The sequence below is a fragment of the Heloderma suspectum genome, chromosome 4 (genome assembly GCF_057233095.1).
Source record: "Heloderma suspectum isolate Gila_16-S chromosome 4, 16-S_ref, whole genome shotgun sequence".
Classification (NCBI taxonomy): domain Eukaryota; kingdom Metazoa; phylum Chordata; class Lepidosauria; order Squamata; family Helodermatidae; genus Heloderma; species Heloderma suspectum.
The window spans coordinates 236,677,469-236,695,095 of NC_139461.1; the positions used below are offsets into that span (position 1 = coordinate 236,677,469).

General features: G+C 42.6%; 1 protein-coding gene across 9 annotated transcripts in view; it reads right to left on the reverse strand.

Moving 5' to 3' along the window:
- The window catches only part of ST3GAL3 (ST3 beta-galactoside alpha-2,3-sialyltransferase 3), a 250,057-nt gene that overhangs the window by 96,976 nt on the left and 135,454 nt on the right, over window positions 1-17,627 (reverse strand). For all 9 annotated transcript variants that reach the window (XM_084852774.1, XM_084852769.1, XM_084852770.1 and 6 more), the window contains 2 exons: window positions 15,137-15,231; window positions 1,415-1,478 (listed from right to left, as the gene is read on the reverse strand). In XM_084852774.1, the coding sequence (XP_084708900.1) occupies window positions 1,415-1,478; window positions 15,137-15,231 (159 nt within the window). The remainder of the gene's footprint in view (window positions 1-1,414; window positions 1,479-15,136; window positions 15,232-17,627) is intronic.

Here is a 17,627-nt window from a genome sequence, read left to right on the forward strand (position 1 = left end):
TGGCCCACTAAGGGTCCAGGCAGCCACATGGAGGTTGCTGGGTGCTTGTCAAGCTGTCCAGTGACAAGCGTGGGCAGGCGGTGGTGAGAGTTCATCAAGCACCCGTTGAGCGTGGATGCAGGTAAGTCCACCCACCCCTAGTCTTCAGTGAGCTAGGGTGGCAAAACGCAAGTGTCTGTAACCTTTTCTTCAAGGTTCTATGGGTTGTTTGGGTACTAACTACAAAAATGATCTTCCTTCATTTGCGCTAGGTAAAAATCAGTGGAACACAGCTTTACTTTGAGTCAATGTTACCAAGCACTTAGAACTTCAAATACTGTTAAAGCACTATATAAATAATAATAAAATAAAGCCTTAAGCTGTAGGAGATCAGCTGGATACCTTTTTTATTTATAGCTTTCTTAAAAAGATAAAAATAATTGCTATTCTAAAATAAAGAATGCTTACCAAAAGATAGGCACTGCTACAAAACAAGAAGTATTACAAGTAAAACCTGTGATAGTTTTGCTGTGTTGCATAGTGCATTGCCACTCCTCAGAATGTGGCTTTTTGAACTTTGGCTTGTGCAATTGTAGCACAGTGGCTGAGAGATCAAAGTTTTGAGCAATGTTATTCTCGATGGACATCACACTTGCACCAGGCCCCATAAATCCTCTGGGTGGCCCTGCAAAACTGACTAGGGGGGCAGGATGCACTAAAGGCACTCCTCACCCAGGGTGCTATTTATCCTAGGGCCAGCCCTGCCATCAAGGCCAAAGGTAGTTACGCCAATGAAGGAGCTTTTATCTCTGAAACACTCTGGGTTCAAATAAAGACATTTCCCTTTGGCACCTTTGAGAATAGGTTCTCTACCTACATTTCATCTGCATTTAAGACTAGAACATAAGGAAAAACCCTTAATGTATGTGAACATGTACACATAGGCATATCTAAGTGTATTGTCCCCATGTGAATATGTGCATCAATAGTTCAACCCTGCCAGGGCCTGGCAAAAATTCCCATCATCATTCTTGTCACTAGCTCCACTGCTCTACAGCTATAAAAATGGGTTTAGTAAAAGGCCTGATAGTGAGAATAATCCAAACTTACATTTTGTTTTAATAAAACACTTTACGATTCTGTTGCCTTGCCATCACACTTCAGGGGAGGCTGTGACAAGTTAATGCATTTGTTGAAAGATAGACAGTTATTTATTTGGAAAGGTAAGCAATCAAGCAGATTGTGGTATCACTAAAAATAAAAATTCTAAAGCTGGCAAAAAACCTTTCACAGTCACTAGGGATTGGAACAGCAGCATCATTCCCAGGTCCTCATTTTCTTCCAAAGCAATCACAAAGAGCATAGAGACAGGCTGTTTAGCAATGGCTAGCAACTGCCATCAGCTCCTTCAGCCTCCCACTAAGTATCTACTCACCTGTCAAGGGCTGGAGTAAGGTGGTAATCTTTGGTTGCTGACAGGATGGCTTTGATCAGATTATCTGTAGAGAAAGGGCAGAATATGTCTGAAAAGTCAAGCCATCTCACATATTTTCCATAGTAATAAGAATGGCAGGTAAAGGCTTCAGGGACCAAAGTGAACAATGAATGAGTTTATATCAGTAGGCTTATGTCATAGGGTAACGAGAAATCAGAAAAGGGGTAGCTAACATTAAATAAATGCTTTCTTCAAGCTACATATCATAATATATTTTTCTCAGATACTCATCACCTGGAATTACCTGAACAACCAGCCACATTACTCTCTCTACTTGTAAACTGCAACATTGTTGAAAAGTAGCACTTTAGTTTTCATGCCTGTCTGGAGGGCACTACTTCCATTATTCATACATACAGTCAGGGCCAGAAATATTGTAACAAGGATAACTGTTTTGGCAGTTGGCCTCGGTATACCACCGCATTGAAGTTGAAAGGAAACATACCCAGATGGGAGTGAAGTCAGGACTTTCAGCTGTAATTCAAGGGGTTTGACAAAAGTGGGGCATTAACCATTCGGGAAGTACAGCCAGTGGCTCCCCCCCCATCATTCGTGGCTCATAAGTAATGGAATGAATGGCTGACAAGCAGCTGCATGGCCAGGGGTGGCCTGTTTCCTGGGTACCCCATGACCAATCAAGCAGATAAAAGGCCTGGAGGTGGTTCTGAGTGTTACATTTGCATTTGGTAGCTGTTCACTGGAATTCCCAACATGAGGTCCAAAGAGGTGTTCATGCGAGTGAAGGAGGCCATCATTAGGCTGAGGAAACAAAATAAACCCATCAGAGAGATAGCAAAAACAGTGGGAGTGGCCAATACAACAGTTGGAACATCCTGAAAAAGAAGGACTTAACTGGCAAGCTCAGCAACAGCAAAAGGCCTGGAAGACCACGGAAGACAGCTAAAGTGGATGACTGCAGAATTCTGCTCATGGTGAAGAGGAACCCTTTCACAACATCTAGCCAGGTCAAGAATGCTCTTGAGGAGGTAGGCACGTCATTGTCAACATCTACAGTCAAGAGACGGCTTTATGAATGTAAATACAGAGGCTTCACAACAAGATGCAAACCACTGGTAACGCTCAAGAACAGACAGGCCAGATTAGCTTTTGCCAGCAAACACCTAAAAAAGCCTGCCCAGTTCTGGAATAAGGTTCTTTGGACTGATGAAACCAAGATGAACGTGTACCAGAATGATGGGAAGAGAAAAGTATGGAGAAGGAAAGGAACAGCTCATGATCCAAAGCAGACCACATCATCTGTCCAACATGGTGGAGGCAGTGTTATGGCATGGGCATTGTATGGCTGCCAATGGAACCGGGTCACTGGTGTTTATTGATGACCTGACTGCTGATCAAAGCAGCAGGATGAATTCTGAAGTGTATAGGGCTATACTTTCTGCTCAGATTCAGCTAAATGCTGCCAAACTGATAGGACGCCGCTTCATATTGCAGATGGATACTGACCCAAAACATACAGCAAAAGCTACCCAAGAGTTTCTCCAGGCAAAGAAGTGGGATGTTCTTCAATGGCCAAGTCAGTCACCTGATCTCAACCCAATAGAGCATGCTTTTCACTTCCTGAAGACAACACTGAAGGCAGAAAGACCCACAAACAAGCAGCAGCTGAAGGCAGCTGCAGTAAAGGCCTGGCAAAGCATCTTGAGGGAGGAAACTCAGCATTTGGTCATGTCCATGGGTTCCAGACTTCAGACAGTCATTGACTGCAAAGGATTTTCATCCTGGTATTAAAGGTGATCCTTAAGTTTGAAATGATGTTGGTTTGTTCCATTACTTATGAGCCACCAACGATGGGTGTGTGTGTATACCACTGGCTGTCCTTCCTGAATGGTTAGTGCCCCACTTTTGTCAAGCCGCTTGAATTACAGCTGAAAGTCCTGACTTCACTCCCATCTGGGTGTGTTTCCTTTCAACTTCAATGCGGTGGTATACCGAGGCCAACTGCCAAAACAGTTATCCTTGTTACAATATTTCTGGCCCTAACTATATAAGAGGTCTTAATAATGCAGGTATGGATGACCTACCTTTCTGCAGGTTTGCAAGAAGTCAACCCCATAGTATTAGATGCCGCTCTAGTATGCACTACAGTTTATATGCAATCCCCACAGTGCATTGGTGTGGTTTGTCTCTACTGAGCCAGGGAGTAAGCAGCAACATAGCACAGGAGAGGTAGGCAGACGTGTAGACACCCATCTCTATGCCAATGCCAGGCCAATGAGCTCCTTCTCCTTTCCAGGTGTACCACAAACCCTTGTTGCCTGAGGCAGATTGGTTATTCATGATTCATTCATTCATTCATTCATTCATTCGTTCGTTCGTTTGTTCATTCATTCATAGAGCTATTTATGGGTTGCTTTTCAGCCAAAAAGGCCCCCAAGGTGACATACAATTTTAAAACTTTAAAACAATATCAATATTGTATAATCATCATCAATATCAATAATATTATTTGTGTAGAAACAAATTAAGAGCAGGAAATAACCATCTTTACAAACAAAAAATGGAGTTAATTGCATTTAAAACCATTCAAAGGCTGAGCGGAACAGAAAAATCTTAACAGCCTGCCTAAAACTAAATAAAGATGGGGCCAGTCTAACTTCCCTAAGGAGTGAGGGAGTTCTACAGTTCTCGTGCTGCCACAGAAAAGACCCTGTTCTCACCAATCTAGCATCCTAGCACCCTAGTATGCACATGTAGAAGTGCTGAATGTGACTTTTCAGAAATGAATCTCTGTTTTTGAAGCAAGATAGACTGTTGGAGAAATCTGTTTGAGGGGTGGAGTTCAATTAGTTTTCCTAAGCTTGGCCCCCCAGACTTCCTTTGGGTTCCCACTGCAATGCTCGACTCTTATATACAATGAATTAGGTCAGTTTGTGGATTTTCCAGGCATTTTGCACATTTTTCAAGGTTCTGCAATTTGCTCAAATTTGGCCATAATTTGCATAAATTGCAGGTCCTTCCAAAAATGCACCAAAAAGTCCCTGGAATTTGGGGAACAGCCTGCAGCTTGGGTTGCAGATGCAAAGCAAGTTGTACATGGCGCAGAACTCCGCTGAGCCAAAAAAGAAACGCATTTCTCAGTGACTTATCCCTAGTCATGATACAAGAGCTTATTATAATCAAGGACATCTAGGTGATACATGGCATGGCACTAAATGGGAAGCAGGGCCAGCTGAAGACATTTTGCCCCCTGGGCAGAGGAGCAAATGGAGCCCCCAACCCCACCCCAGGTGCATAGTACCCAAGGTAAAACAAGTTATTTTGGTACCTGGTACCTGAAAATCTCATAAGCACTTCCCCATCTCCTTGGCAGCAGAAATACAACAACAATACATTAAATAACTAACTATTTCATCAGCTGCCAGTGGCAGTCATCTCACTTTGCCTAATGGTATGGCTGGGTCTAAGGAGAATTATCATGCACTGGAGCCTCCCCTCAGTGAAGTCACAGTTTTTGCCTACATGCTTTCCCAAATGAATATTAGCTCAGTAATAACAACAGGTTTGGGGTCCTATTGCAAGTTTTTATAAACCTTTTTTTTATATATAAACAAGTATGTGTAGCTGAACAGACCATTCTTTTTTCTTTTTCTTTTTTTAGCTTTCCATATCACATTTAGGGAGCAGGGTGGTCTAATAATAAGTTACCATAATAAGTTAGAACACACATTTCTCCAAAATCAGCACAAATACTCTTCCTTAACTATTAGTGCTACTGAATAGCTAAATGAAGCATTCCAGTAAAGACAGGGAAATGCTTAAAATAAACACATGGCTTACATAGGGGAGGGCTCATTGGTAAAGCACATGCTTTGTCTGCCTAATGTCCCAGACTCAATCCTCAGTAAGCAGAGCTGGAGAAAACCCTTACCTGAGACCTTGCTGGTCAGAGTAAACAGAGCAAAGGGTCAGCCCACCCCTCCCCATGTGCTGCCATCCCACAGAAATGCCCTATGTGGAAATGAGGTTTAGAAAAAGGTCCCATTCACACAAATGAAAGCTTTTTTCTAAGCCTTACTGCAATGGAGGGGTGGTGAGGAGAGAAAGATAAAGTGGGGAGAGAAAAAGAGAGAAGGAAGAGGTGGAGGAAGAAGTGGCAGAGAAAAAGGGGTTTGCATAAAGAAATGTTGTGGCCTTCTGCCAGCTCTGGCCTTGCCCACATTTGGCTTTGACCCACTATTGACCTCAGTCCTGCCCACCTCTGACATGTCTACCCCAAGAGAATTCCCCTGAGGGAATGCAGCCCTCAACATATAAAAAAGTGCCCCACCCCTGTCATATTGGTTTCAATAGCTATCTGGTCCATTTATACATTCTTGTATTTTGCATTTGTCAGTGCCAGCTTCTATAAGTTAATGAATCAGGTGTGTGTTGCAAGGGGGCACCATAGAAAACTGAAAAACTGGGATATAAATAACAATACCAATTCCTAAATAGTGCTCAGGGAATAAGACTGCATAGGCAGTGGACTTGTAGATTTATGGCCCAGGTTGACTCCAACTCTTGCAGATGTTATTTCATTTCTGTCACTCCTGAGTAACTTGGTAACTCACAAAATCTTACTCCAGCCTTCAAACTAATGCAGCTCTGTAAGAGGTACAGCTACAGATACTACCACCCCCAAATCCTAGCAAAACCCTAGGGTCATCCTGCTGTACTCTAAAGCCAACATACCCAGAATGAGCGGGGATCCTGCCAGAGTTCTAAAACATAAGAGTTCCCCTCCAGGGAATGCTCAGCCTCCCTTCTCCAATGTGCTGCTCTCACTCCCCTTTTACATTACAGTTGGATAAACAGTCACTGGGCTTAATGACTCAGCACCCATTTCTAGAGATCAACAACCACTGATGGATGGTGTTCCAAGCAAGTTTGGTCATCTTGCCACATGAGTCAGCTCCGTCTAAGTTTACATTGTGTCTTTCATACAAAGTGTTCCAAAACAGTGTACAGTGAGAAAAAGTTAATCTCAATATTGTATCTTCCACTGGATTCCATTTGAAGAATTCGCTTGGGCTAAAATGGTAAACACATTCACCTAAACTCTCTGGAAGTGAACACCTAACAGCACTATGCACCTGCAATTATCATGAGTTTGACCTTACATGGGAAGCTTCTGGAACAGGTTTGTGAAACACTATCAGGTGCTAGGAAAGCTGATCATATTTACACCAGAAAAATCAAAATCAAATATGCCCTTCCATTCACCCAAATGACTTGATCACAACTGGTTTGGGTGAATGGATCGCCCTGACTCTTTTTATGTGCCACAAAATCAGCCTAGAAGCATTTAAATGGAATTCTGAACATGCAAGCACTGTTTGCTCGTATAACGAAGTAGCAAAAAATGTAGGAATAAGAATTCTGAAGGTCTGAGAAATACACAAGTATTTTGCATCAGGTAGAGAGGAAGAGTTAGATGGAGTTCTGGAAGGCACACGCATCTCGCATTCCCCCTAACAGTTCTTTACCTGCACCAATACAGTTAAATGTACAGCACAAACCTCCGACCTTTCATCAGACAACTTCCATTGCTTCCAGAAATTGGCAATGGGAGCTCTCCCAAGTCCTGACTACGTCACCCGGCTTGACCCAGCCTTCGCAACTTGGAATCTGGTTACTTGCTAAGGGACTTGGGTACAGGTCTCTCCTACAGGCCTTGTTCAGAGCCTTGTGGGCTTACAGCTTTGCCAGAACAAGACATTGCACATAAAAGCAACTGCAGTGTAAGAATTTGTACTATGCCAGAACAACGTGTGCATCGCACAGGGTAATTCTGTGCCACACTGTGCCTCTTTAAACAAGTGCATTATTTTGTGGGATGGTTGATTCTGGAACAAAGCCAATACAGACACCCATGCAAACAGATGCTGAATGTCATAAATGGAAAACATACTAAACAGAATGTAGCCCTTTTTATATATCTATTAAGTTTGACAACTAGCTTTGTTCACTGAATAAGGAAAAAGACTAGAGCCCAGCTTGGGAAGAGGCCACACTTAAGCAATGAATGGCACTTCTATGTGGAGGCTTTTGAAGAGACGAGATTAGAGATGCAAAAGCATCCCACAGCTTGCTCCAAAAGCAGTCAATTTCCTGCAGAGGATTTTGGGACTTGCAGTTCTAGTCCCAGTCTTGGGCAGGAAAAGACACTTCATAAGGGCCTGGGGAGTACCTGCCACCTCTATCACTTCCTCCTGCTCTGCTCCAAGGTACGTTTCTGGGACTTGGATTCGAGCTAGGAAAGTGGGGAGCAGAGGCTCCCAGGATGAAGGCACACCTGTGCTCATCTCTATCTTGTTTATAAGCATTCCTGCAGGGATGCTCAGCAATACGAGTGTCCCTGCCCAAATGCTCACTACACCCCTAATCAGATGTACATTCAGCACACATCTGTCCATCCACAGATGCCAACACTTTCAGCTTGGATTGGTTTCCTGCTCATCTACTTTCCAGATGTGACCAACTGTGAAACCAGTAACAGATGCATGAAGTTTTCATAGCTAGATGTAAAATGCCAATGCAGGGTACATCTAGTTTATGTTGTACCTGCTTTGAGAGTTTAAACTTTCTGAGTCCCCAATTTAGCATGATAGCACTAAGCCAGGACCCCAAGAAACTAGACAGATGAGTTCGAACATATATGGATGGGCATCAAAATTTGATGTAAAGCAACATCTAGATGTATTTATACATGGAACATACCTTTCCTTTTCTAATTCCTTAGAGAGTATATATTTTTTTATCCTCAGCCTTCTAGAATTTTTGTCAGGGGCGTGAAAGCTATTTCTAGGGTCTTGGGTATTAGGGAAAACTTCAAAGGGGATTTCAAGGGACGTTTTGGTGGAAAATAGGCCTATGAAGATATGTGGGCTTCAACTAAGGCCTCATCCAGAATGCATGCTTTTACGTTCATCATGATTAAGAAAAGGGTAACTCCCAAGTAAGAGACCTGCATTTATTTTTCCTTCTCTCCTTGACTGGCAGTTTTAGAGTGCTCTATTTTCTCTTGGGAAGTTCCAGTCAGTATTCATGGAATTTCTATCCCACAGGGTAAAAAAATCTTTAAATACTGATTCCAGAACAATATAAAACTTTAATATGTCATAGGATACTGAGTCACTTTCTATGTTCAACTAGCCAAATAGCCTTTTTTGCCTGGTGGAAAAGCTGCAGGTGAACCCCGTTCAGCCCCCCACCCCCAGTATTATAATGTAGGACAAAAATACTCCAAAAACCCAGTCAAACTGCACAATTCTTCCCCTAAAAAGTACAGGTAGAGAGATAGTGTGATGAAGGAGGGAGTTAATGTATGGAGAGCTAGCTAACATTAGCATGTGTACGTTGGACACAAAAAATATTGGAAGGGTCTTTGCCATACACATTGCAAATGCCCTCTGGCATTCTAGAAAAAGAGCCAGAAAAGGCTGAAAAACTATTTTCAAAAGCCAAAAAGGCTAGGAACCCACCAGAAACATCACATTAGGCAGGTTTGCAAATACACTTGACAGACTATTGGGCTTGCCATGGCTTGTTCTCCCACTCCTTCTCCCTCAGTCCTCCAGCTGGCTCCAGTATATATCCCAGGAGCCTTTACAGCACAATCTGCATCCCATAATCCCTTACTATGTCAGCAGCCTTTTCACTACTAGGCCACTACATGTTTGGGGCATAGGTTGCCTTTGCTGGCTCCTTCAGAACATTTTCCAATTGTACCCCCACCCTGTGCCTGCTGATACCTACTTCTATTTCTAATAAAAACTATAAACCTCTTCATGCCCTTTTGCATTTTTTTTAATTAGGCACTATCTTCGTCTGCCCTTGCTGCTTGTTTCATTCATCCAGTCCCCCTCTTCCCCCTCCCTCTATAAAGTGTCTCCTGCCCTCACTCCGATTCTGCCCCCCCCCCACTATCTGACTCCCCAGGTAGCGGTTTGTGTTGCAGCCAGTGCCCCCTCCCCCAGCCCTTTGATAAAGCTGCTTTCACCCACCCTCCCTTCTGCCCTTGTTGCTTCAGACAGGGAAATCTCATTGAGCTCATGTCGCCAAGTCTTCCCCACCCCACCCACTCCCATCCCGTGGCCTGACTTCTTGAGCAGTTTTTCTGCTGAAGCCTTCCTCTTCCCTCCCTGCTTTCTGGAGGCAGGATAACCAGCTCCTTCAAGGCCACTGTGCAGATTACACACAGCTGGCTCACCTGGGCAAGAAAAAACTACTCTGCTAACAACTGAAGTAGTGAAAAACTGTGGGAGGTGAGGGAGGAGACTGCCGAGGAAGGAGGCAGGGCAAAGGCTGCCGCAGCCCAATATATTGCTAAGCCGACTTTGGGAAGCAAGATCACTTGCAAGGAGAGGAATGGCGGTGTTTTTGGCTGCTCTTGCACGAAGACTCAATGGCACTTTTCAACAAACCACAATGAAATTGCTCTCCCAGGTTAGGACAACACGACAACCAAGCATGGATCAAACGACCCCTAGAACAAGCCACGGGTTTTCAGGGTGGCTTGTTGCTGAAAAATAAGCCATCCTGCGGGAAGCAGTCTTGGTTCAGCTGACATGACGACCCATTGTGGTTAGTTACCCACGATGGCTTGTTGTGTCATGCAAACCAAGACTGTCATGGGGGGGTGGGGGACAATCACGTAGGGGGAAGAAGCCATTGTGGCTTCTCGCCCTGCCCCCACACCGTGCGTACAACCACCGTTGGCATAATTCCTCACGATGCAGTGGGGGTTGGTGGGTTGGCCGTGTCTGGTGGCGGGGGTGGCTTCGTACTCACCGTGCTACCCCTATTGGGTTGTAGGGTAGGTATGAAGCCACCCCTGCTGTGCACCAGGTTCGGACAACACACCAACCCATGCTGCATCACAGGAAATTATGCAAATGCCCATCACACATGCAGCACATGCATGGGCAGGAGGAGAAGCCATGATGGCTTCTTCTCCCTACGCGACCATCCAAACTGAGTCATTGACTCTGGGAGTAGTAGGGAGAGAAGAGACATTCTTCTTCTCATTGCTCTCATAGCTGGAGTTGGAACTTAACAAGCAGAAACAAGTGTTTATGTGTTGTGCAGAAGTCCTCCACACTTCCACTTCAAAGATACAGGAGGGCTGGCTCTCCGTGTGGTCACTGCTTGCCTAATTCTCAAATATTTACCTTTTCTCCCCCAGAAACTCACGGATCTCAAGTCAAGCTGAAGTCAAGATCCAACTACACAAGACCATAGAAAGCAAGCAATGAAATGTTGCCCTCACATTTTCCAATCTTCTAGAGCAGAGCAAGTAATATCATAGTAACAAGGTTCTTAGAATATATGATCTAGTAACTTCCTAGGCTAAAGCCAAAGAAACAGCCATTGTTCTACAGAAAAATGGAAGCCTATAGGACTCCACATAGTCCTCCACATGATGAACTAGTACTCCCATCATCCTTCACCACTGGCTAGGCTGGATGGGGCTGATGGGAATTGGAGTCCAACACCACCTGGAGGGTCACAGGTTCCCCAGCCCTGCAATAGGCATTTACACCTCACCACAGGTCCCCTATTCATGTCTTAAAGAGGAAGGGAAGGCAGGGATATAAATTTGAACACATGTACAGTATCGCTGTAAGGAGAAAATAGTCAAATGCAAGCATGATAGCTAAAACATGAATATCCCTCCCAGGTCTGTAAGGCAGATTCATGTTTGATATTACCAGTGTCTAGTTCAGTGGTTCCAACTTTTGAGTCCCCAGATTTTGGACTATAACTCCCATAAACCCTGCCCATTTGCTGGTAGTGTAATCCAACATAAACTGGGACCCATGGTTAGGAAACACTGGTCTACATGGTAATGAATGAGTTTCGCTTTTTAACCTCAGTCTAGCAGAGAAGCAACTGGGTTTTGCTCAAAATGGAGTTTAAATGGTGAATATGCAATTCTGCCTGCAGTTGATATAAGCAAAGCTAAAACCCAGATTTAACAAAGCTGTACCCATTATGGGTACAGAATTTTCCTCCCATGTTGTAAGCAGTTCTATGTATATGCAGAAATATCCAGTACTACAGTGACATCAGCTCAAAAGCTGTTTTGAGTGTACAACATTGCCTCCTGCACCAGTGTGGTGTAACATTGTCATCTTGTTGTGTCAGCACAAGAGGATGCTATACCTGCACAATGCAGCCTACAACTTCCTAGGTAGCCAAAACCCAGTATAAGTTGCCTTACTGTTAAACTAAGTATTCCTCTGGCAAAATGCACCTTACCTTAATTTCTTTAGTCTCATGGCACAGATTAATGTGAACAGTGTAGGTTAATCTGAAGAGGGCTTGACATTTATAAGACACTGCCTTAAGGAAGAGGGTTGGGGTAGAACAGATTATGCCCTTTGACTACGGTTTTCAAGGCAGACAAAGATGTAAACCTAAACCTATTCCAGATGGCAAGAGATCCATTTATGAAAGAAAGGGACTAGAAAACCCCATCAACTTGTGTAGGATGGTTACCATAACACAGGAGTCTGAAAAAATGTCAGTCAATGCAGGAAGTGGCAGAGGGAGTAAAAATGGGTGAGAACTCCTTCTCATAGAACTTCAACTCCTCCAGGCACAGATCTGGGCAGGAAGCCAAGAAGGAGGTGTAAAGACAAATAGTTTGGTTCAGTGCAAATTTCAATTTTGATGTCAGCATGCATCTGTATTTTATCAGCAGAGATAAAGTAATATTTATGTCAGTACTCCAGATGTGAAAAGAGGCTGCTATGAAACTAAAGGAATGTTCAGGGAAGTGAATGGCATAGACTGTGTTTGGTAGTGCTCAGATCTGCACGTTTCAGTATGCCCTGGAGGTCAATACTTCCAAGTGTGCATGCATAGCTTTCCATCGTGTAGAGCTCATAAAAGCAAATGGGCAACACTGACTCAGGCCTTCTCTGACGTAACATGTGCCTCCACAGGAATGCTCCTCGAATGATTCCTGTAGAGGCGCATATGTGAAAAATGATAGGTTGAAACTGACCATCTCCAAATATTTTTTTTGGATAGTCCCATAAGCAATCCCATGAGGGAGAGCCATCAAGAGAACATGTTTTGTTAAACATTTTGCTCAATTCACACAGGTAAAGAATTCTAACACAATATTTTTCATACACATCCTTCCAAAGGTACTCCAATAGAGGCAAATATTACTCGGGAACTAGAAATATGCTCTCTAGGTGCACCAAAAGAGAAACATCTATACAATCAGAAAAGCAAATGATTAGACTTAAGACCCAATGCACTGCTCCAAATGATGCATCACAGAAATATCATCTCTCCAAAGGGACACAGGGAATCCACTTCAGCAAGCAGGGAGCACCAAAAGCAACAGTCAGTAAGGTACTTAAAGAAATGCACTTAAAGCAAGTGTATTTTAATGTGTTTTATTGTTTTAATCTATCTTAAACTGTTTTGTAAGCTGCATGAGTGCCATGTTTTGTAGAAAGGAGGGGTAGAAATCAAATGAATGAATGAATGAATGAATAAACAAACAAACAAACAAGCAAACTATCATTAAATAGCCAGAGGAGGAGATACAATGGACCTGATGGAACTGGGAGTAAAATACAGGACCACAGCACAAAAGGTATATTGGAGGCTTTTCTTTTAAGCCATAGCTAGCAACAAATCTTTTCAGTTGAGACTTGGCAGAGTTCCCCCCAACCTCTGTGAATGAAGCTTCATCAGCAATTGTATTTATGACCTAAGTAAGCCTCCAATGTAAGCACAGAAAACATTTTTCATCAAATGTTAGAAAAGAAAGGGGAAAAAAACCCCAAGGATTAAGAATATTTATTCCTGACCTCTGTTGCTCATCTCCAATTGTGATTTGGCAGGTAAAAATCATCCTGGTACATTTTGCTGGTTTCAGAATGATTATTTTGTAGCACACCAGACCTAAGAGTCTTTATTAAAATATACTCTATTATGGATAGCATTTAACTGTTTGCTGGCCAGGACTCTGTGCTGTAGGGTCTCTGCACTGATCTGGGACAAAATTTCATTCTGAGACATTTCTGAGTTCTACAATCTACTTACGTAATGAATAGAATGAAACTGCTTGGCACAACAGTTTGGAACTATGAAAAGTAACCAAGCAGACTATGTTTATTGCAGCCAGGATGATCCAAAGCTGGCAGAACAAAGCAAGTTAATCCCCGTGCCAATTCAAAGCAAACAGCTGGCAAACAGGCTGAAGCTCCTGAACTTTTACAGTAAGTGCATCCCATGGTGAGCACTAAGCTGTGCAACTCTCTTGACAATGGCTTGTGTCTTCATGAAGGATCAGAGCTGACCTCTGATGCCAAACTGGCACATCTTTCTCTTACTAGCTGCTCAATCTCTGAACCTGCTGTGGTTCTGGCAGCTATCAGCACCTTCTTCTTGAAGTCCCATTTCAACCAGCATCAGGCTAGTCCTGACTGAAGACCTTAATGAAGTGCAGATCCCATCATCAAGCTACTATTATTCATCCCCAATGTGTCCCCTGGGATAAACAGAAAAGGCTGATGCAAGAATTCCCAGTGATGTGTGAGGCGAGAGGGGTGCCATTTGCCTCTCTCACGCTCCTGGCCTGTCAGCACAGCCATTAGGCACACTGGTTTACTGAGAGTAATAATTCCTCCCTCCCACATGTACAAGCTGCTTTAGACTGAATCCTGGCACAAAGTTCTGTCCCATGAGGGCATTAAACAATCCATTCAACTGTTTTGCTCCCATTGCTTCAGCTCCCAGCCATTTAAGTAATAGCAGTTCCTGTTTTTAACTGAAGAAAATCCAACATAAAACCCTAGATTAACATCACACCATGGTGGTGACACAAGTTGGCAGCAGCCTGAAAATGCAAAGCAAAGACTGCCAGAGATGTTCAGTCATCCTATGCTGAACTTTCTCCATTTTGATGATGCTTGGCAGAAGAACTGATCAGTTGACTGCTTGATCTAAAACAACCTAATGCCAAGACCTGTATTCCTCAGTATTTCTGCACACCTTGGGAGCCGGTAGACAAGCGATGGTGTAACTCTCTTGCAGTCAATGAAACATTCCAGCTTCCATCAGCACTTTAAACAGCTTACGCAGCTACCACTTCTGGACAATTTACACAGCTGTATTTAATCATAAGCTTCACTAGGAAGGAAGCATCTCTAATGGGAAGAGAAGAAACATGTACAGAACCCAAAGTGCCTACACAGACTAAAATGTGGCTTGGTGCAAAGATCGGGAAAGTGTGGACTATTCTTTATACCATGTGCAAGGATTATATGGCAACTTCCTGTTTCTGAGACCATCCTCTCATTAGGACAACTAATGCCACTATATACATAATAAAATATATTGCCTCACATAGAGCTATCAAATTTATTTACACTCAGCCCTGTTCCTATTTGCGGTGTGAAGTCAGATTTTAAGGTGAAATTGCACCACCTCCCCACACACCATTTTAATGAAATCACATTTAACAAGCAGACCTCATGGAGCTAATTTCACAGCATGAACCCAGAACCATGATCTGAAATCTTACATTCTGTGTTGAATAATCCCACTATCCATAAGTAAATAAATTATGAAAATTATGTCATTTATGGAATGCAGAATGGTTTCCAAGTATTGCCATTGTCTGCATCCTACCTTGTCCTTTAATTCCAAAAGGAGGTACAAAATCCCGGATCTTTGCCCACTTTCTGAAGGAATCATCCAAAAACATTGGTGCTGGCTTAGAGAACCTGAAAAACATAATGAAGCACAATCTTCACAAAAAGAGAAAACTGAAGAGGAAAGGTTTTACTTCCTAAATTCAGATTATAAAAATGTATGGCACAAAAGTCAGCAATGATGGGGGTGGGGGTTACACAAAGAGAGGACAAGAAGCGGGAGGAACTTGTGGGTCTGCTAATCTCAGGATTGCCCCAGAAATGGTTCAAAACCCATTTCAGTACCACCGATGCCACATATGCAGCTCAGAGTCCATTATGATAGCAGCCACTCACCCTACTAGTAGCAACACAGAGGCCAAAAGTGTCCAACAAACACACAGTTCAATATATACAATATTCTTGCATACCAGCTTGTACCACAAGTTCTAACGAAGTGTGGTAGTCTCTCAAGTGAAGCTTGGATACAAATGGTGGAATACATCAGATGCCATTCAGTTGTGTCAGGACAAGTTGCAAGCCAAATCCCAAGAAAGTTGCTGTTTCCAAACTCAATATGACTGAGAACTCAGAACTGGTGTAGTGCAGTGGCAAAGAGCAAAACCACACATCAAGAAGTTCCCAGTTCAAAGTTCACCTGTGCCATGGATCCACTAGATAGCCATAGGGAAGCCACTCCTTCTCAACCTCCCATCTGTATTACATATAATGCTATTCACTCACCTTACAGGGTTGTTGTGAGGACTTCAGCAAAATAATGCATGTGAAGCACTTTGAATACTGAGAAACACTATACAAATCAAAAGTATTATCATTAATCTCAGTCAACGAAAGCTTTCTTTAGTGTTTAATGAATTTGGAGGGAGCTCAATAAGGGAGACACCAGCAGTCACTGTTAGAGCAGCACAGCAAAACCAAAGAGCCTGGAAAGGAAACACATTCTATACAGTATGCTGGGGGGTGAGGGGGATGTTCCAGGGAAGAGATACAACTGAACAGGTAAGTTCAGGCCAAAGTCTGCTGCATCAAGGAAGATTATCTGTTCAGCAGTAATTAGTATGCATGGTTGAGCACTCTTCTGCTCTCCCTCCCATTCACACACTCATGTTCTTCCTCCCACTGGTGCTCACAACCCTTCCTTCCTTATTTCTATATGTATATAAAAGTGTCAGAGTAATTGAGGCATTTGTGAATAAATGTAAGTGAATACGTTCCAATAGGTGGATGCTTCAGCCATGCTAGGCAATGTACAGACAGAGAGAAAGATCTAATCAGAAACCTATTGTTTTTCACAATGTTAAATAAACCATTTCAAATTAAAATGCAGTGTTTAGCCATTGTTAGAATAGCGGGATCACCAAAAAATGTGACAAGTTGGAAATGGCTGGATGCCCCAGGGAATTCTTCTGGAGTAGGTAAAACCTGATTTGGGTGATGCAGGTGATGCCAGTAGAAATGAGAATGATGGGCTCTAGTCCACAAGAGCTAATGTCACTTAAATCTATTATTTTTTAAGTTCCACGGGGTTCTTTGTTGTTGGTACAAACGTTTCAATTAATGATAAATGTACCTGGCAATACAGAAAAAGAGTTCTTCCCACAACTTTTGTGTAGAAGACTATGACAAAGGAGAAAAATTACTTGTTGTGCTCTTTAGAAAGTAAACAAAGGCAGCGAATTTGGTCTCTGTGTTCAAACTAATCAATTACTAGTAGACACCAGAAAAGTGGGGAATCCATCACACAGTGAAGAGTTACCATTAACATTTATTTTTCTTTTGAAAATGATTTACTGTATCTAATATCTTTTAGATATATTAACTGTATTATTCCTCAGTCAGACTTTGTTTCTAAAATGCTAAATTGATGTTTAAAAAGTTGACAGAGGATTCAGAAGTTAAAAGTACAGCATACCTGGCTGGCAGAGGAAGAATATATACAGAATGGCCCTATAAAGCTTATAAATAATATTTATAGTCTCTAAAATCAGATTTCTAAAATAAACACACGCACGCACATGCACACACACAACGTATTTGTTTTGGCAGCACAAATGCAATCCACCAGTTTCAGGCTCATTCACATTCAAGATTAAATAGACACCAACTAAATTAGTGGGCCCAAGAGTAAGAGATTTACCAGTGCAGCAGCTGGTAAGAAAAAGACAAAGCATGACAAGTACCCATCAACAGCACAGTCACACCCACTTTAGTAGATACAACTTATATGAAGTGCAAGAAAAGACAAGAAAAGTTAATTTTAAGAGTGGTACCAGTTCACATATTTTGGCTTTTTTGATGCAGTCTCACCATCATTGTTAGTAATAAATTTTTGTTTGACAGCCAGGTAGTTCCTTTCCTCTTTTTTCCACATTCTTCTCAGGTTCCATTTGACTTTCTATGTTTGCTATCCCACAAGGATATTTTGGTTGCTTGCCCTAATCTTGAAACACCTCACATTTGGGCATACC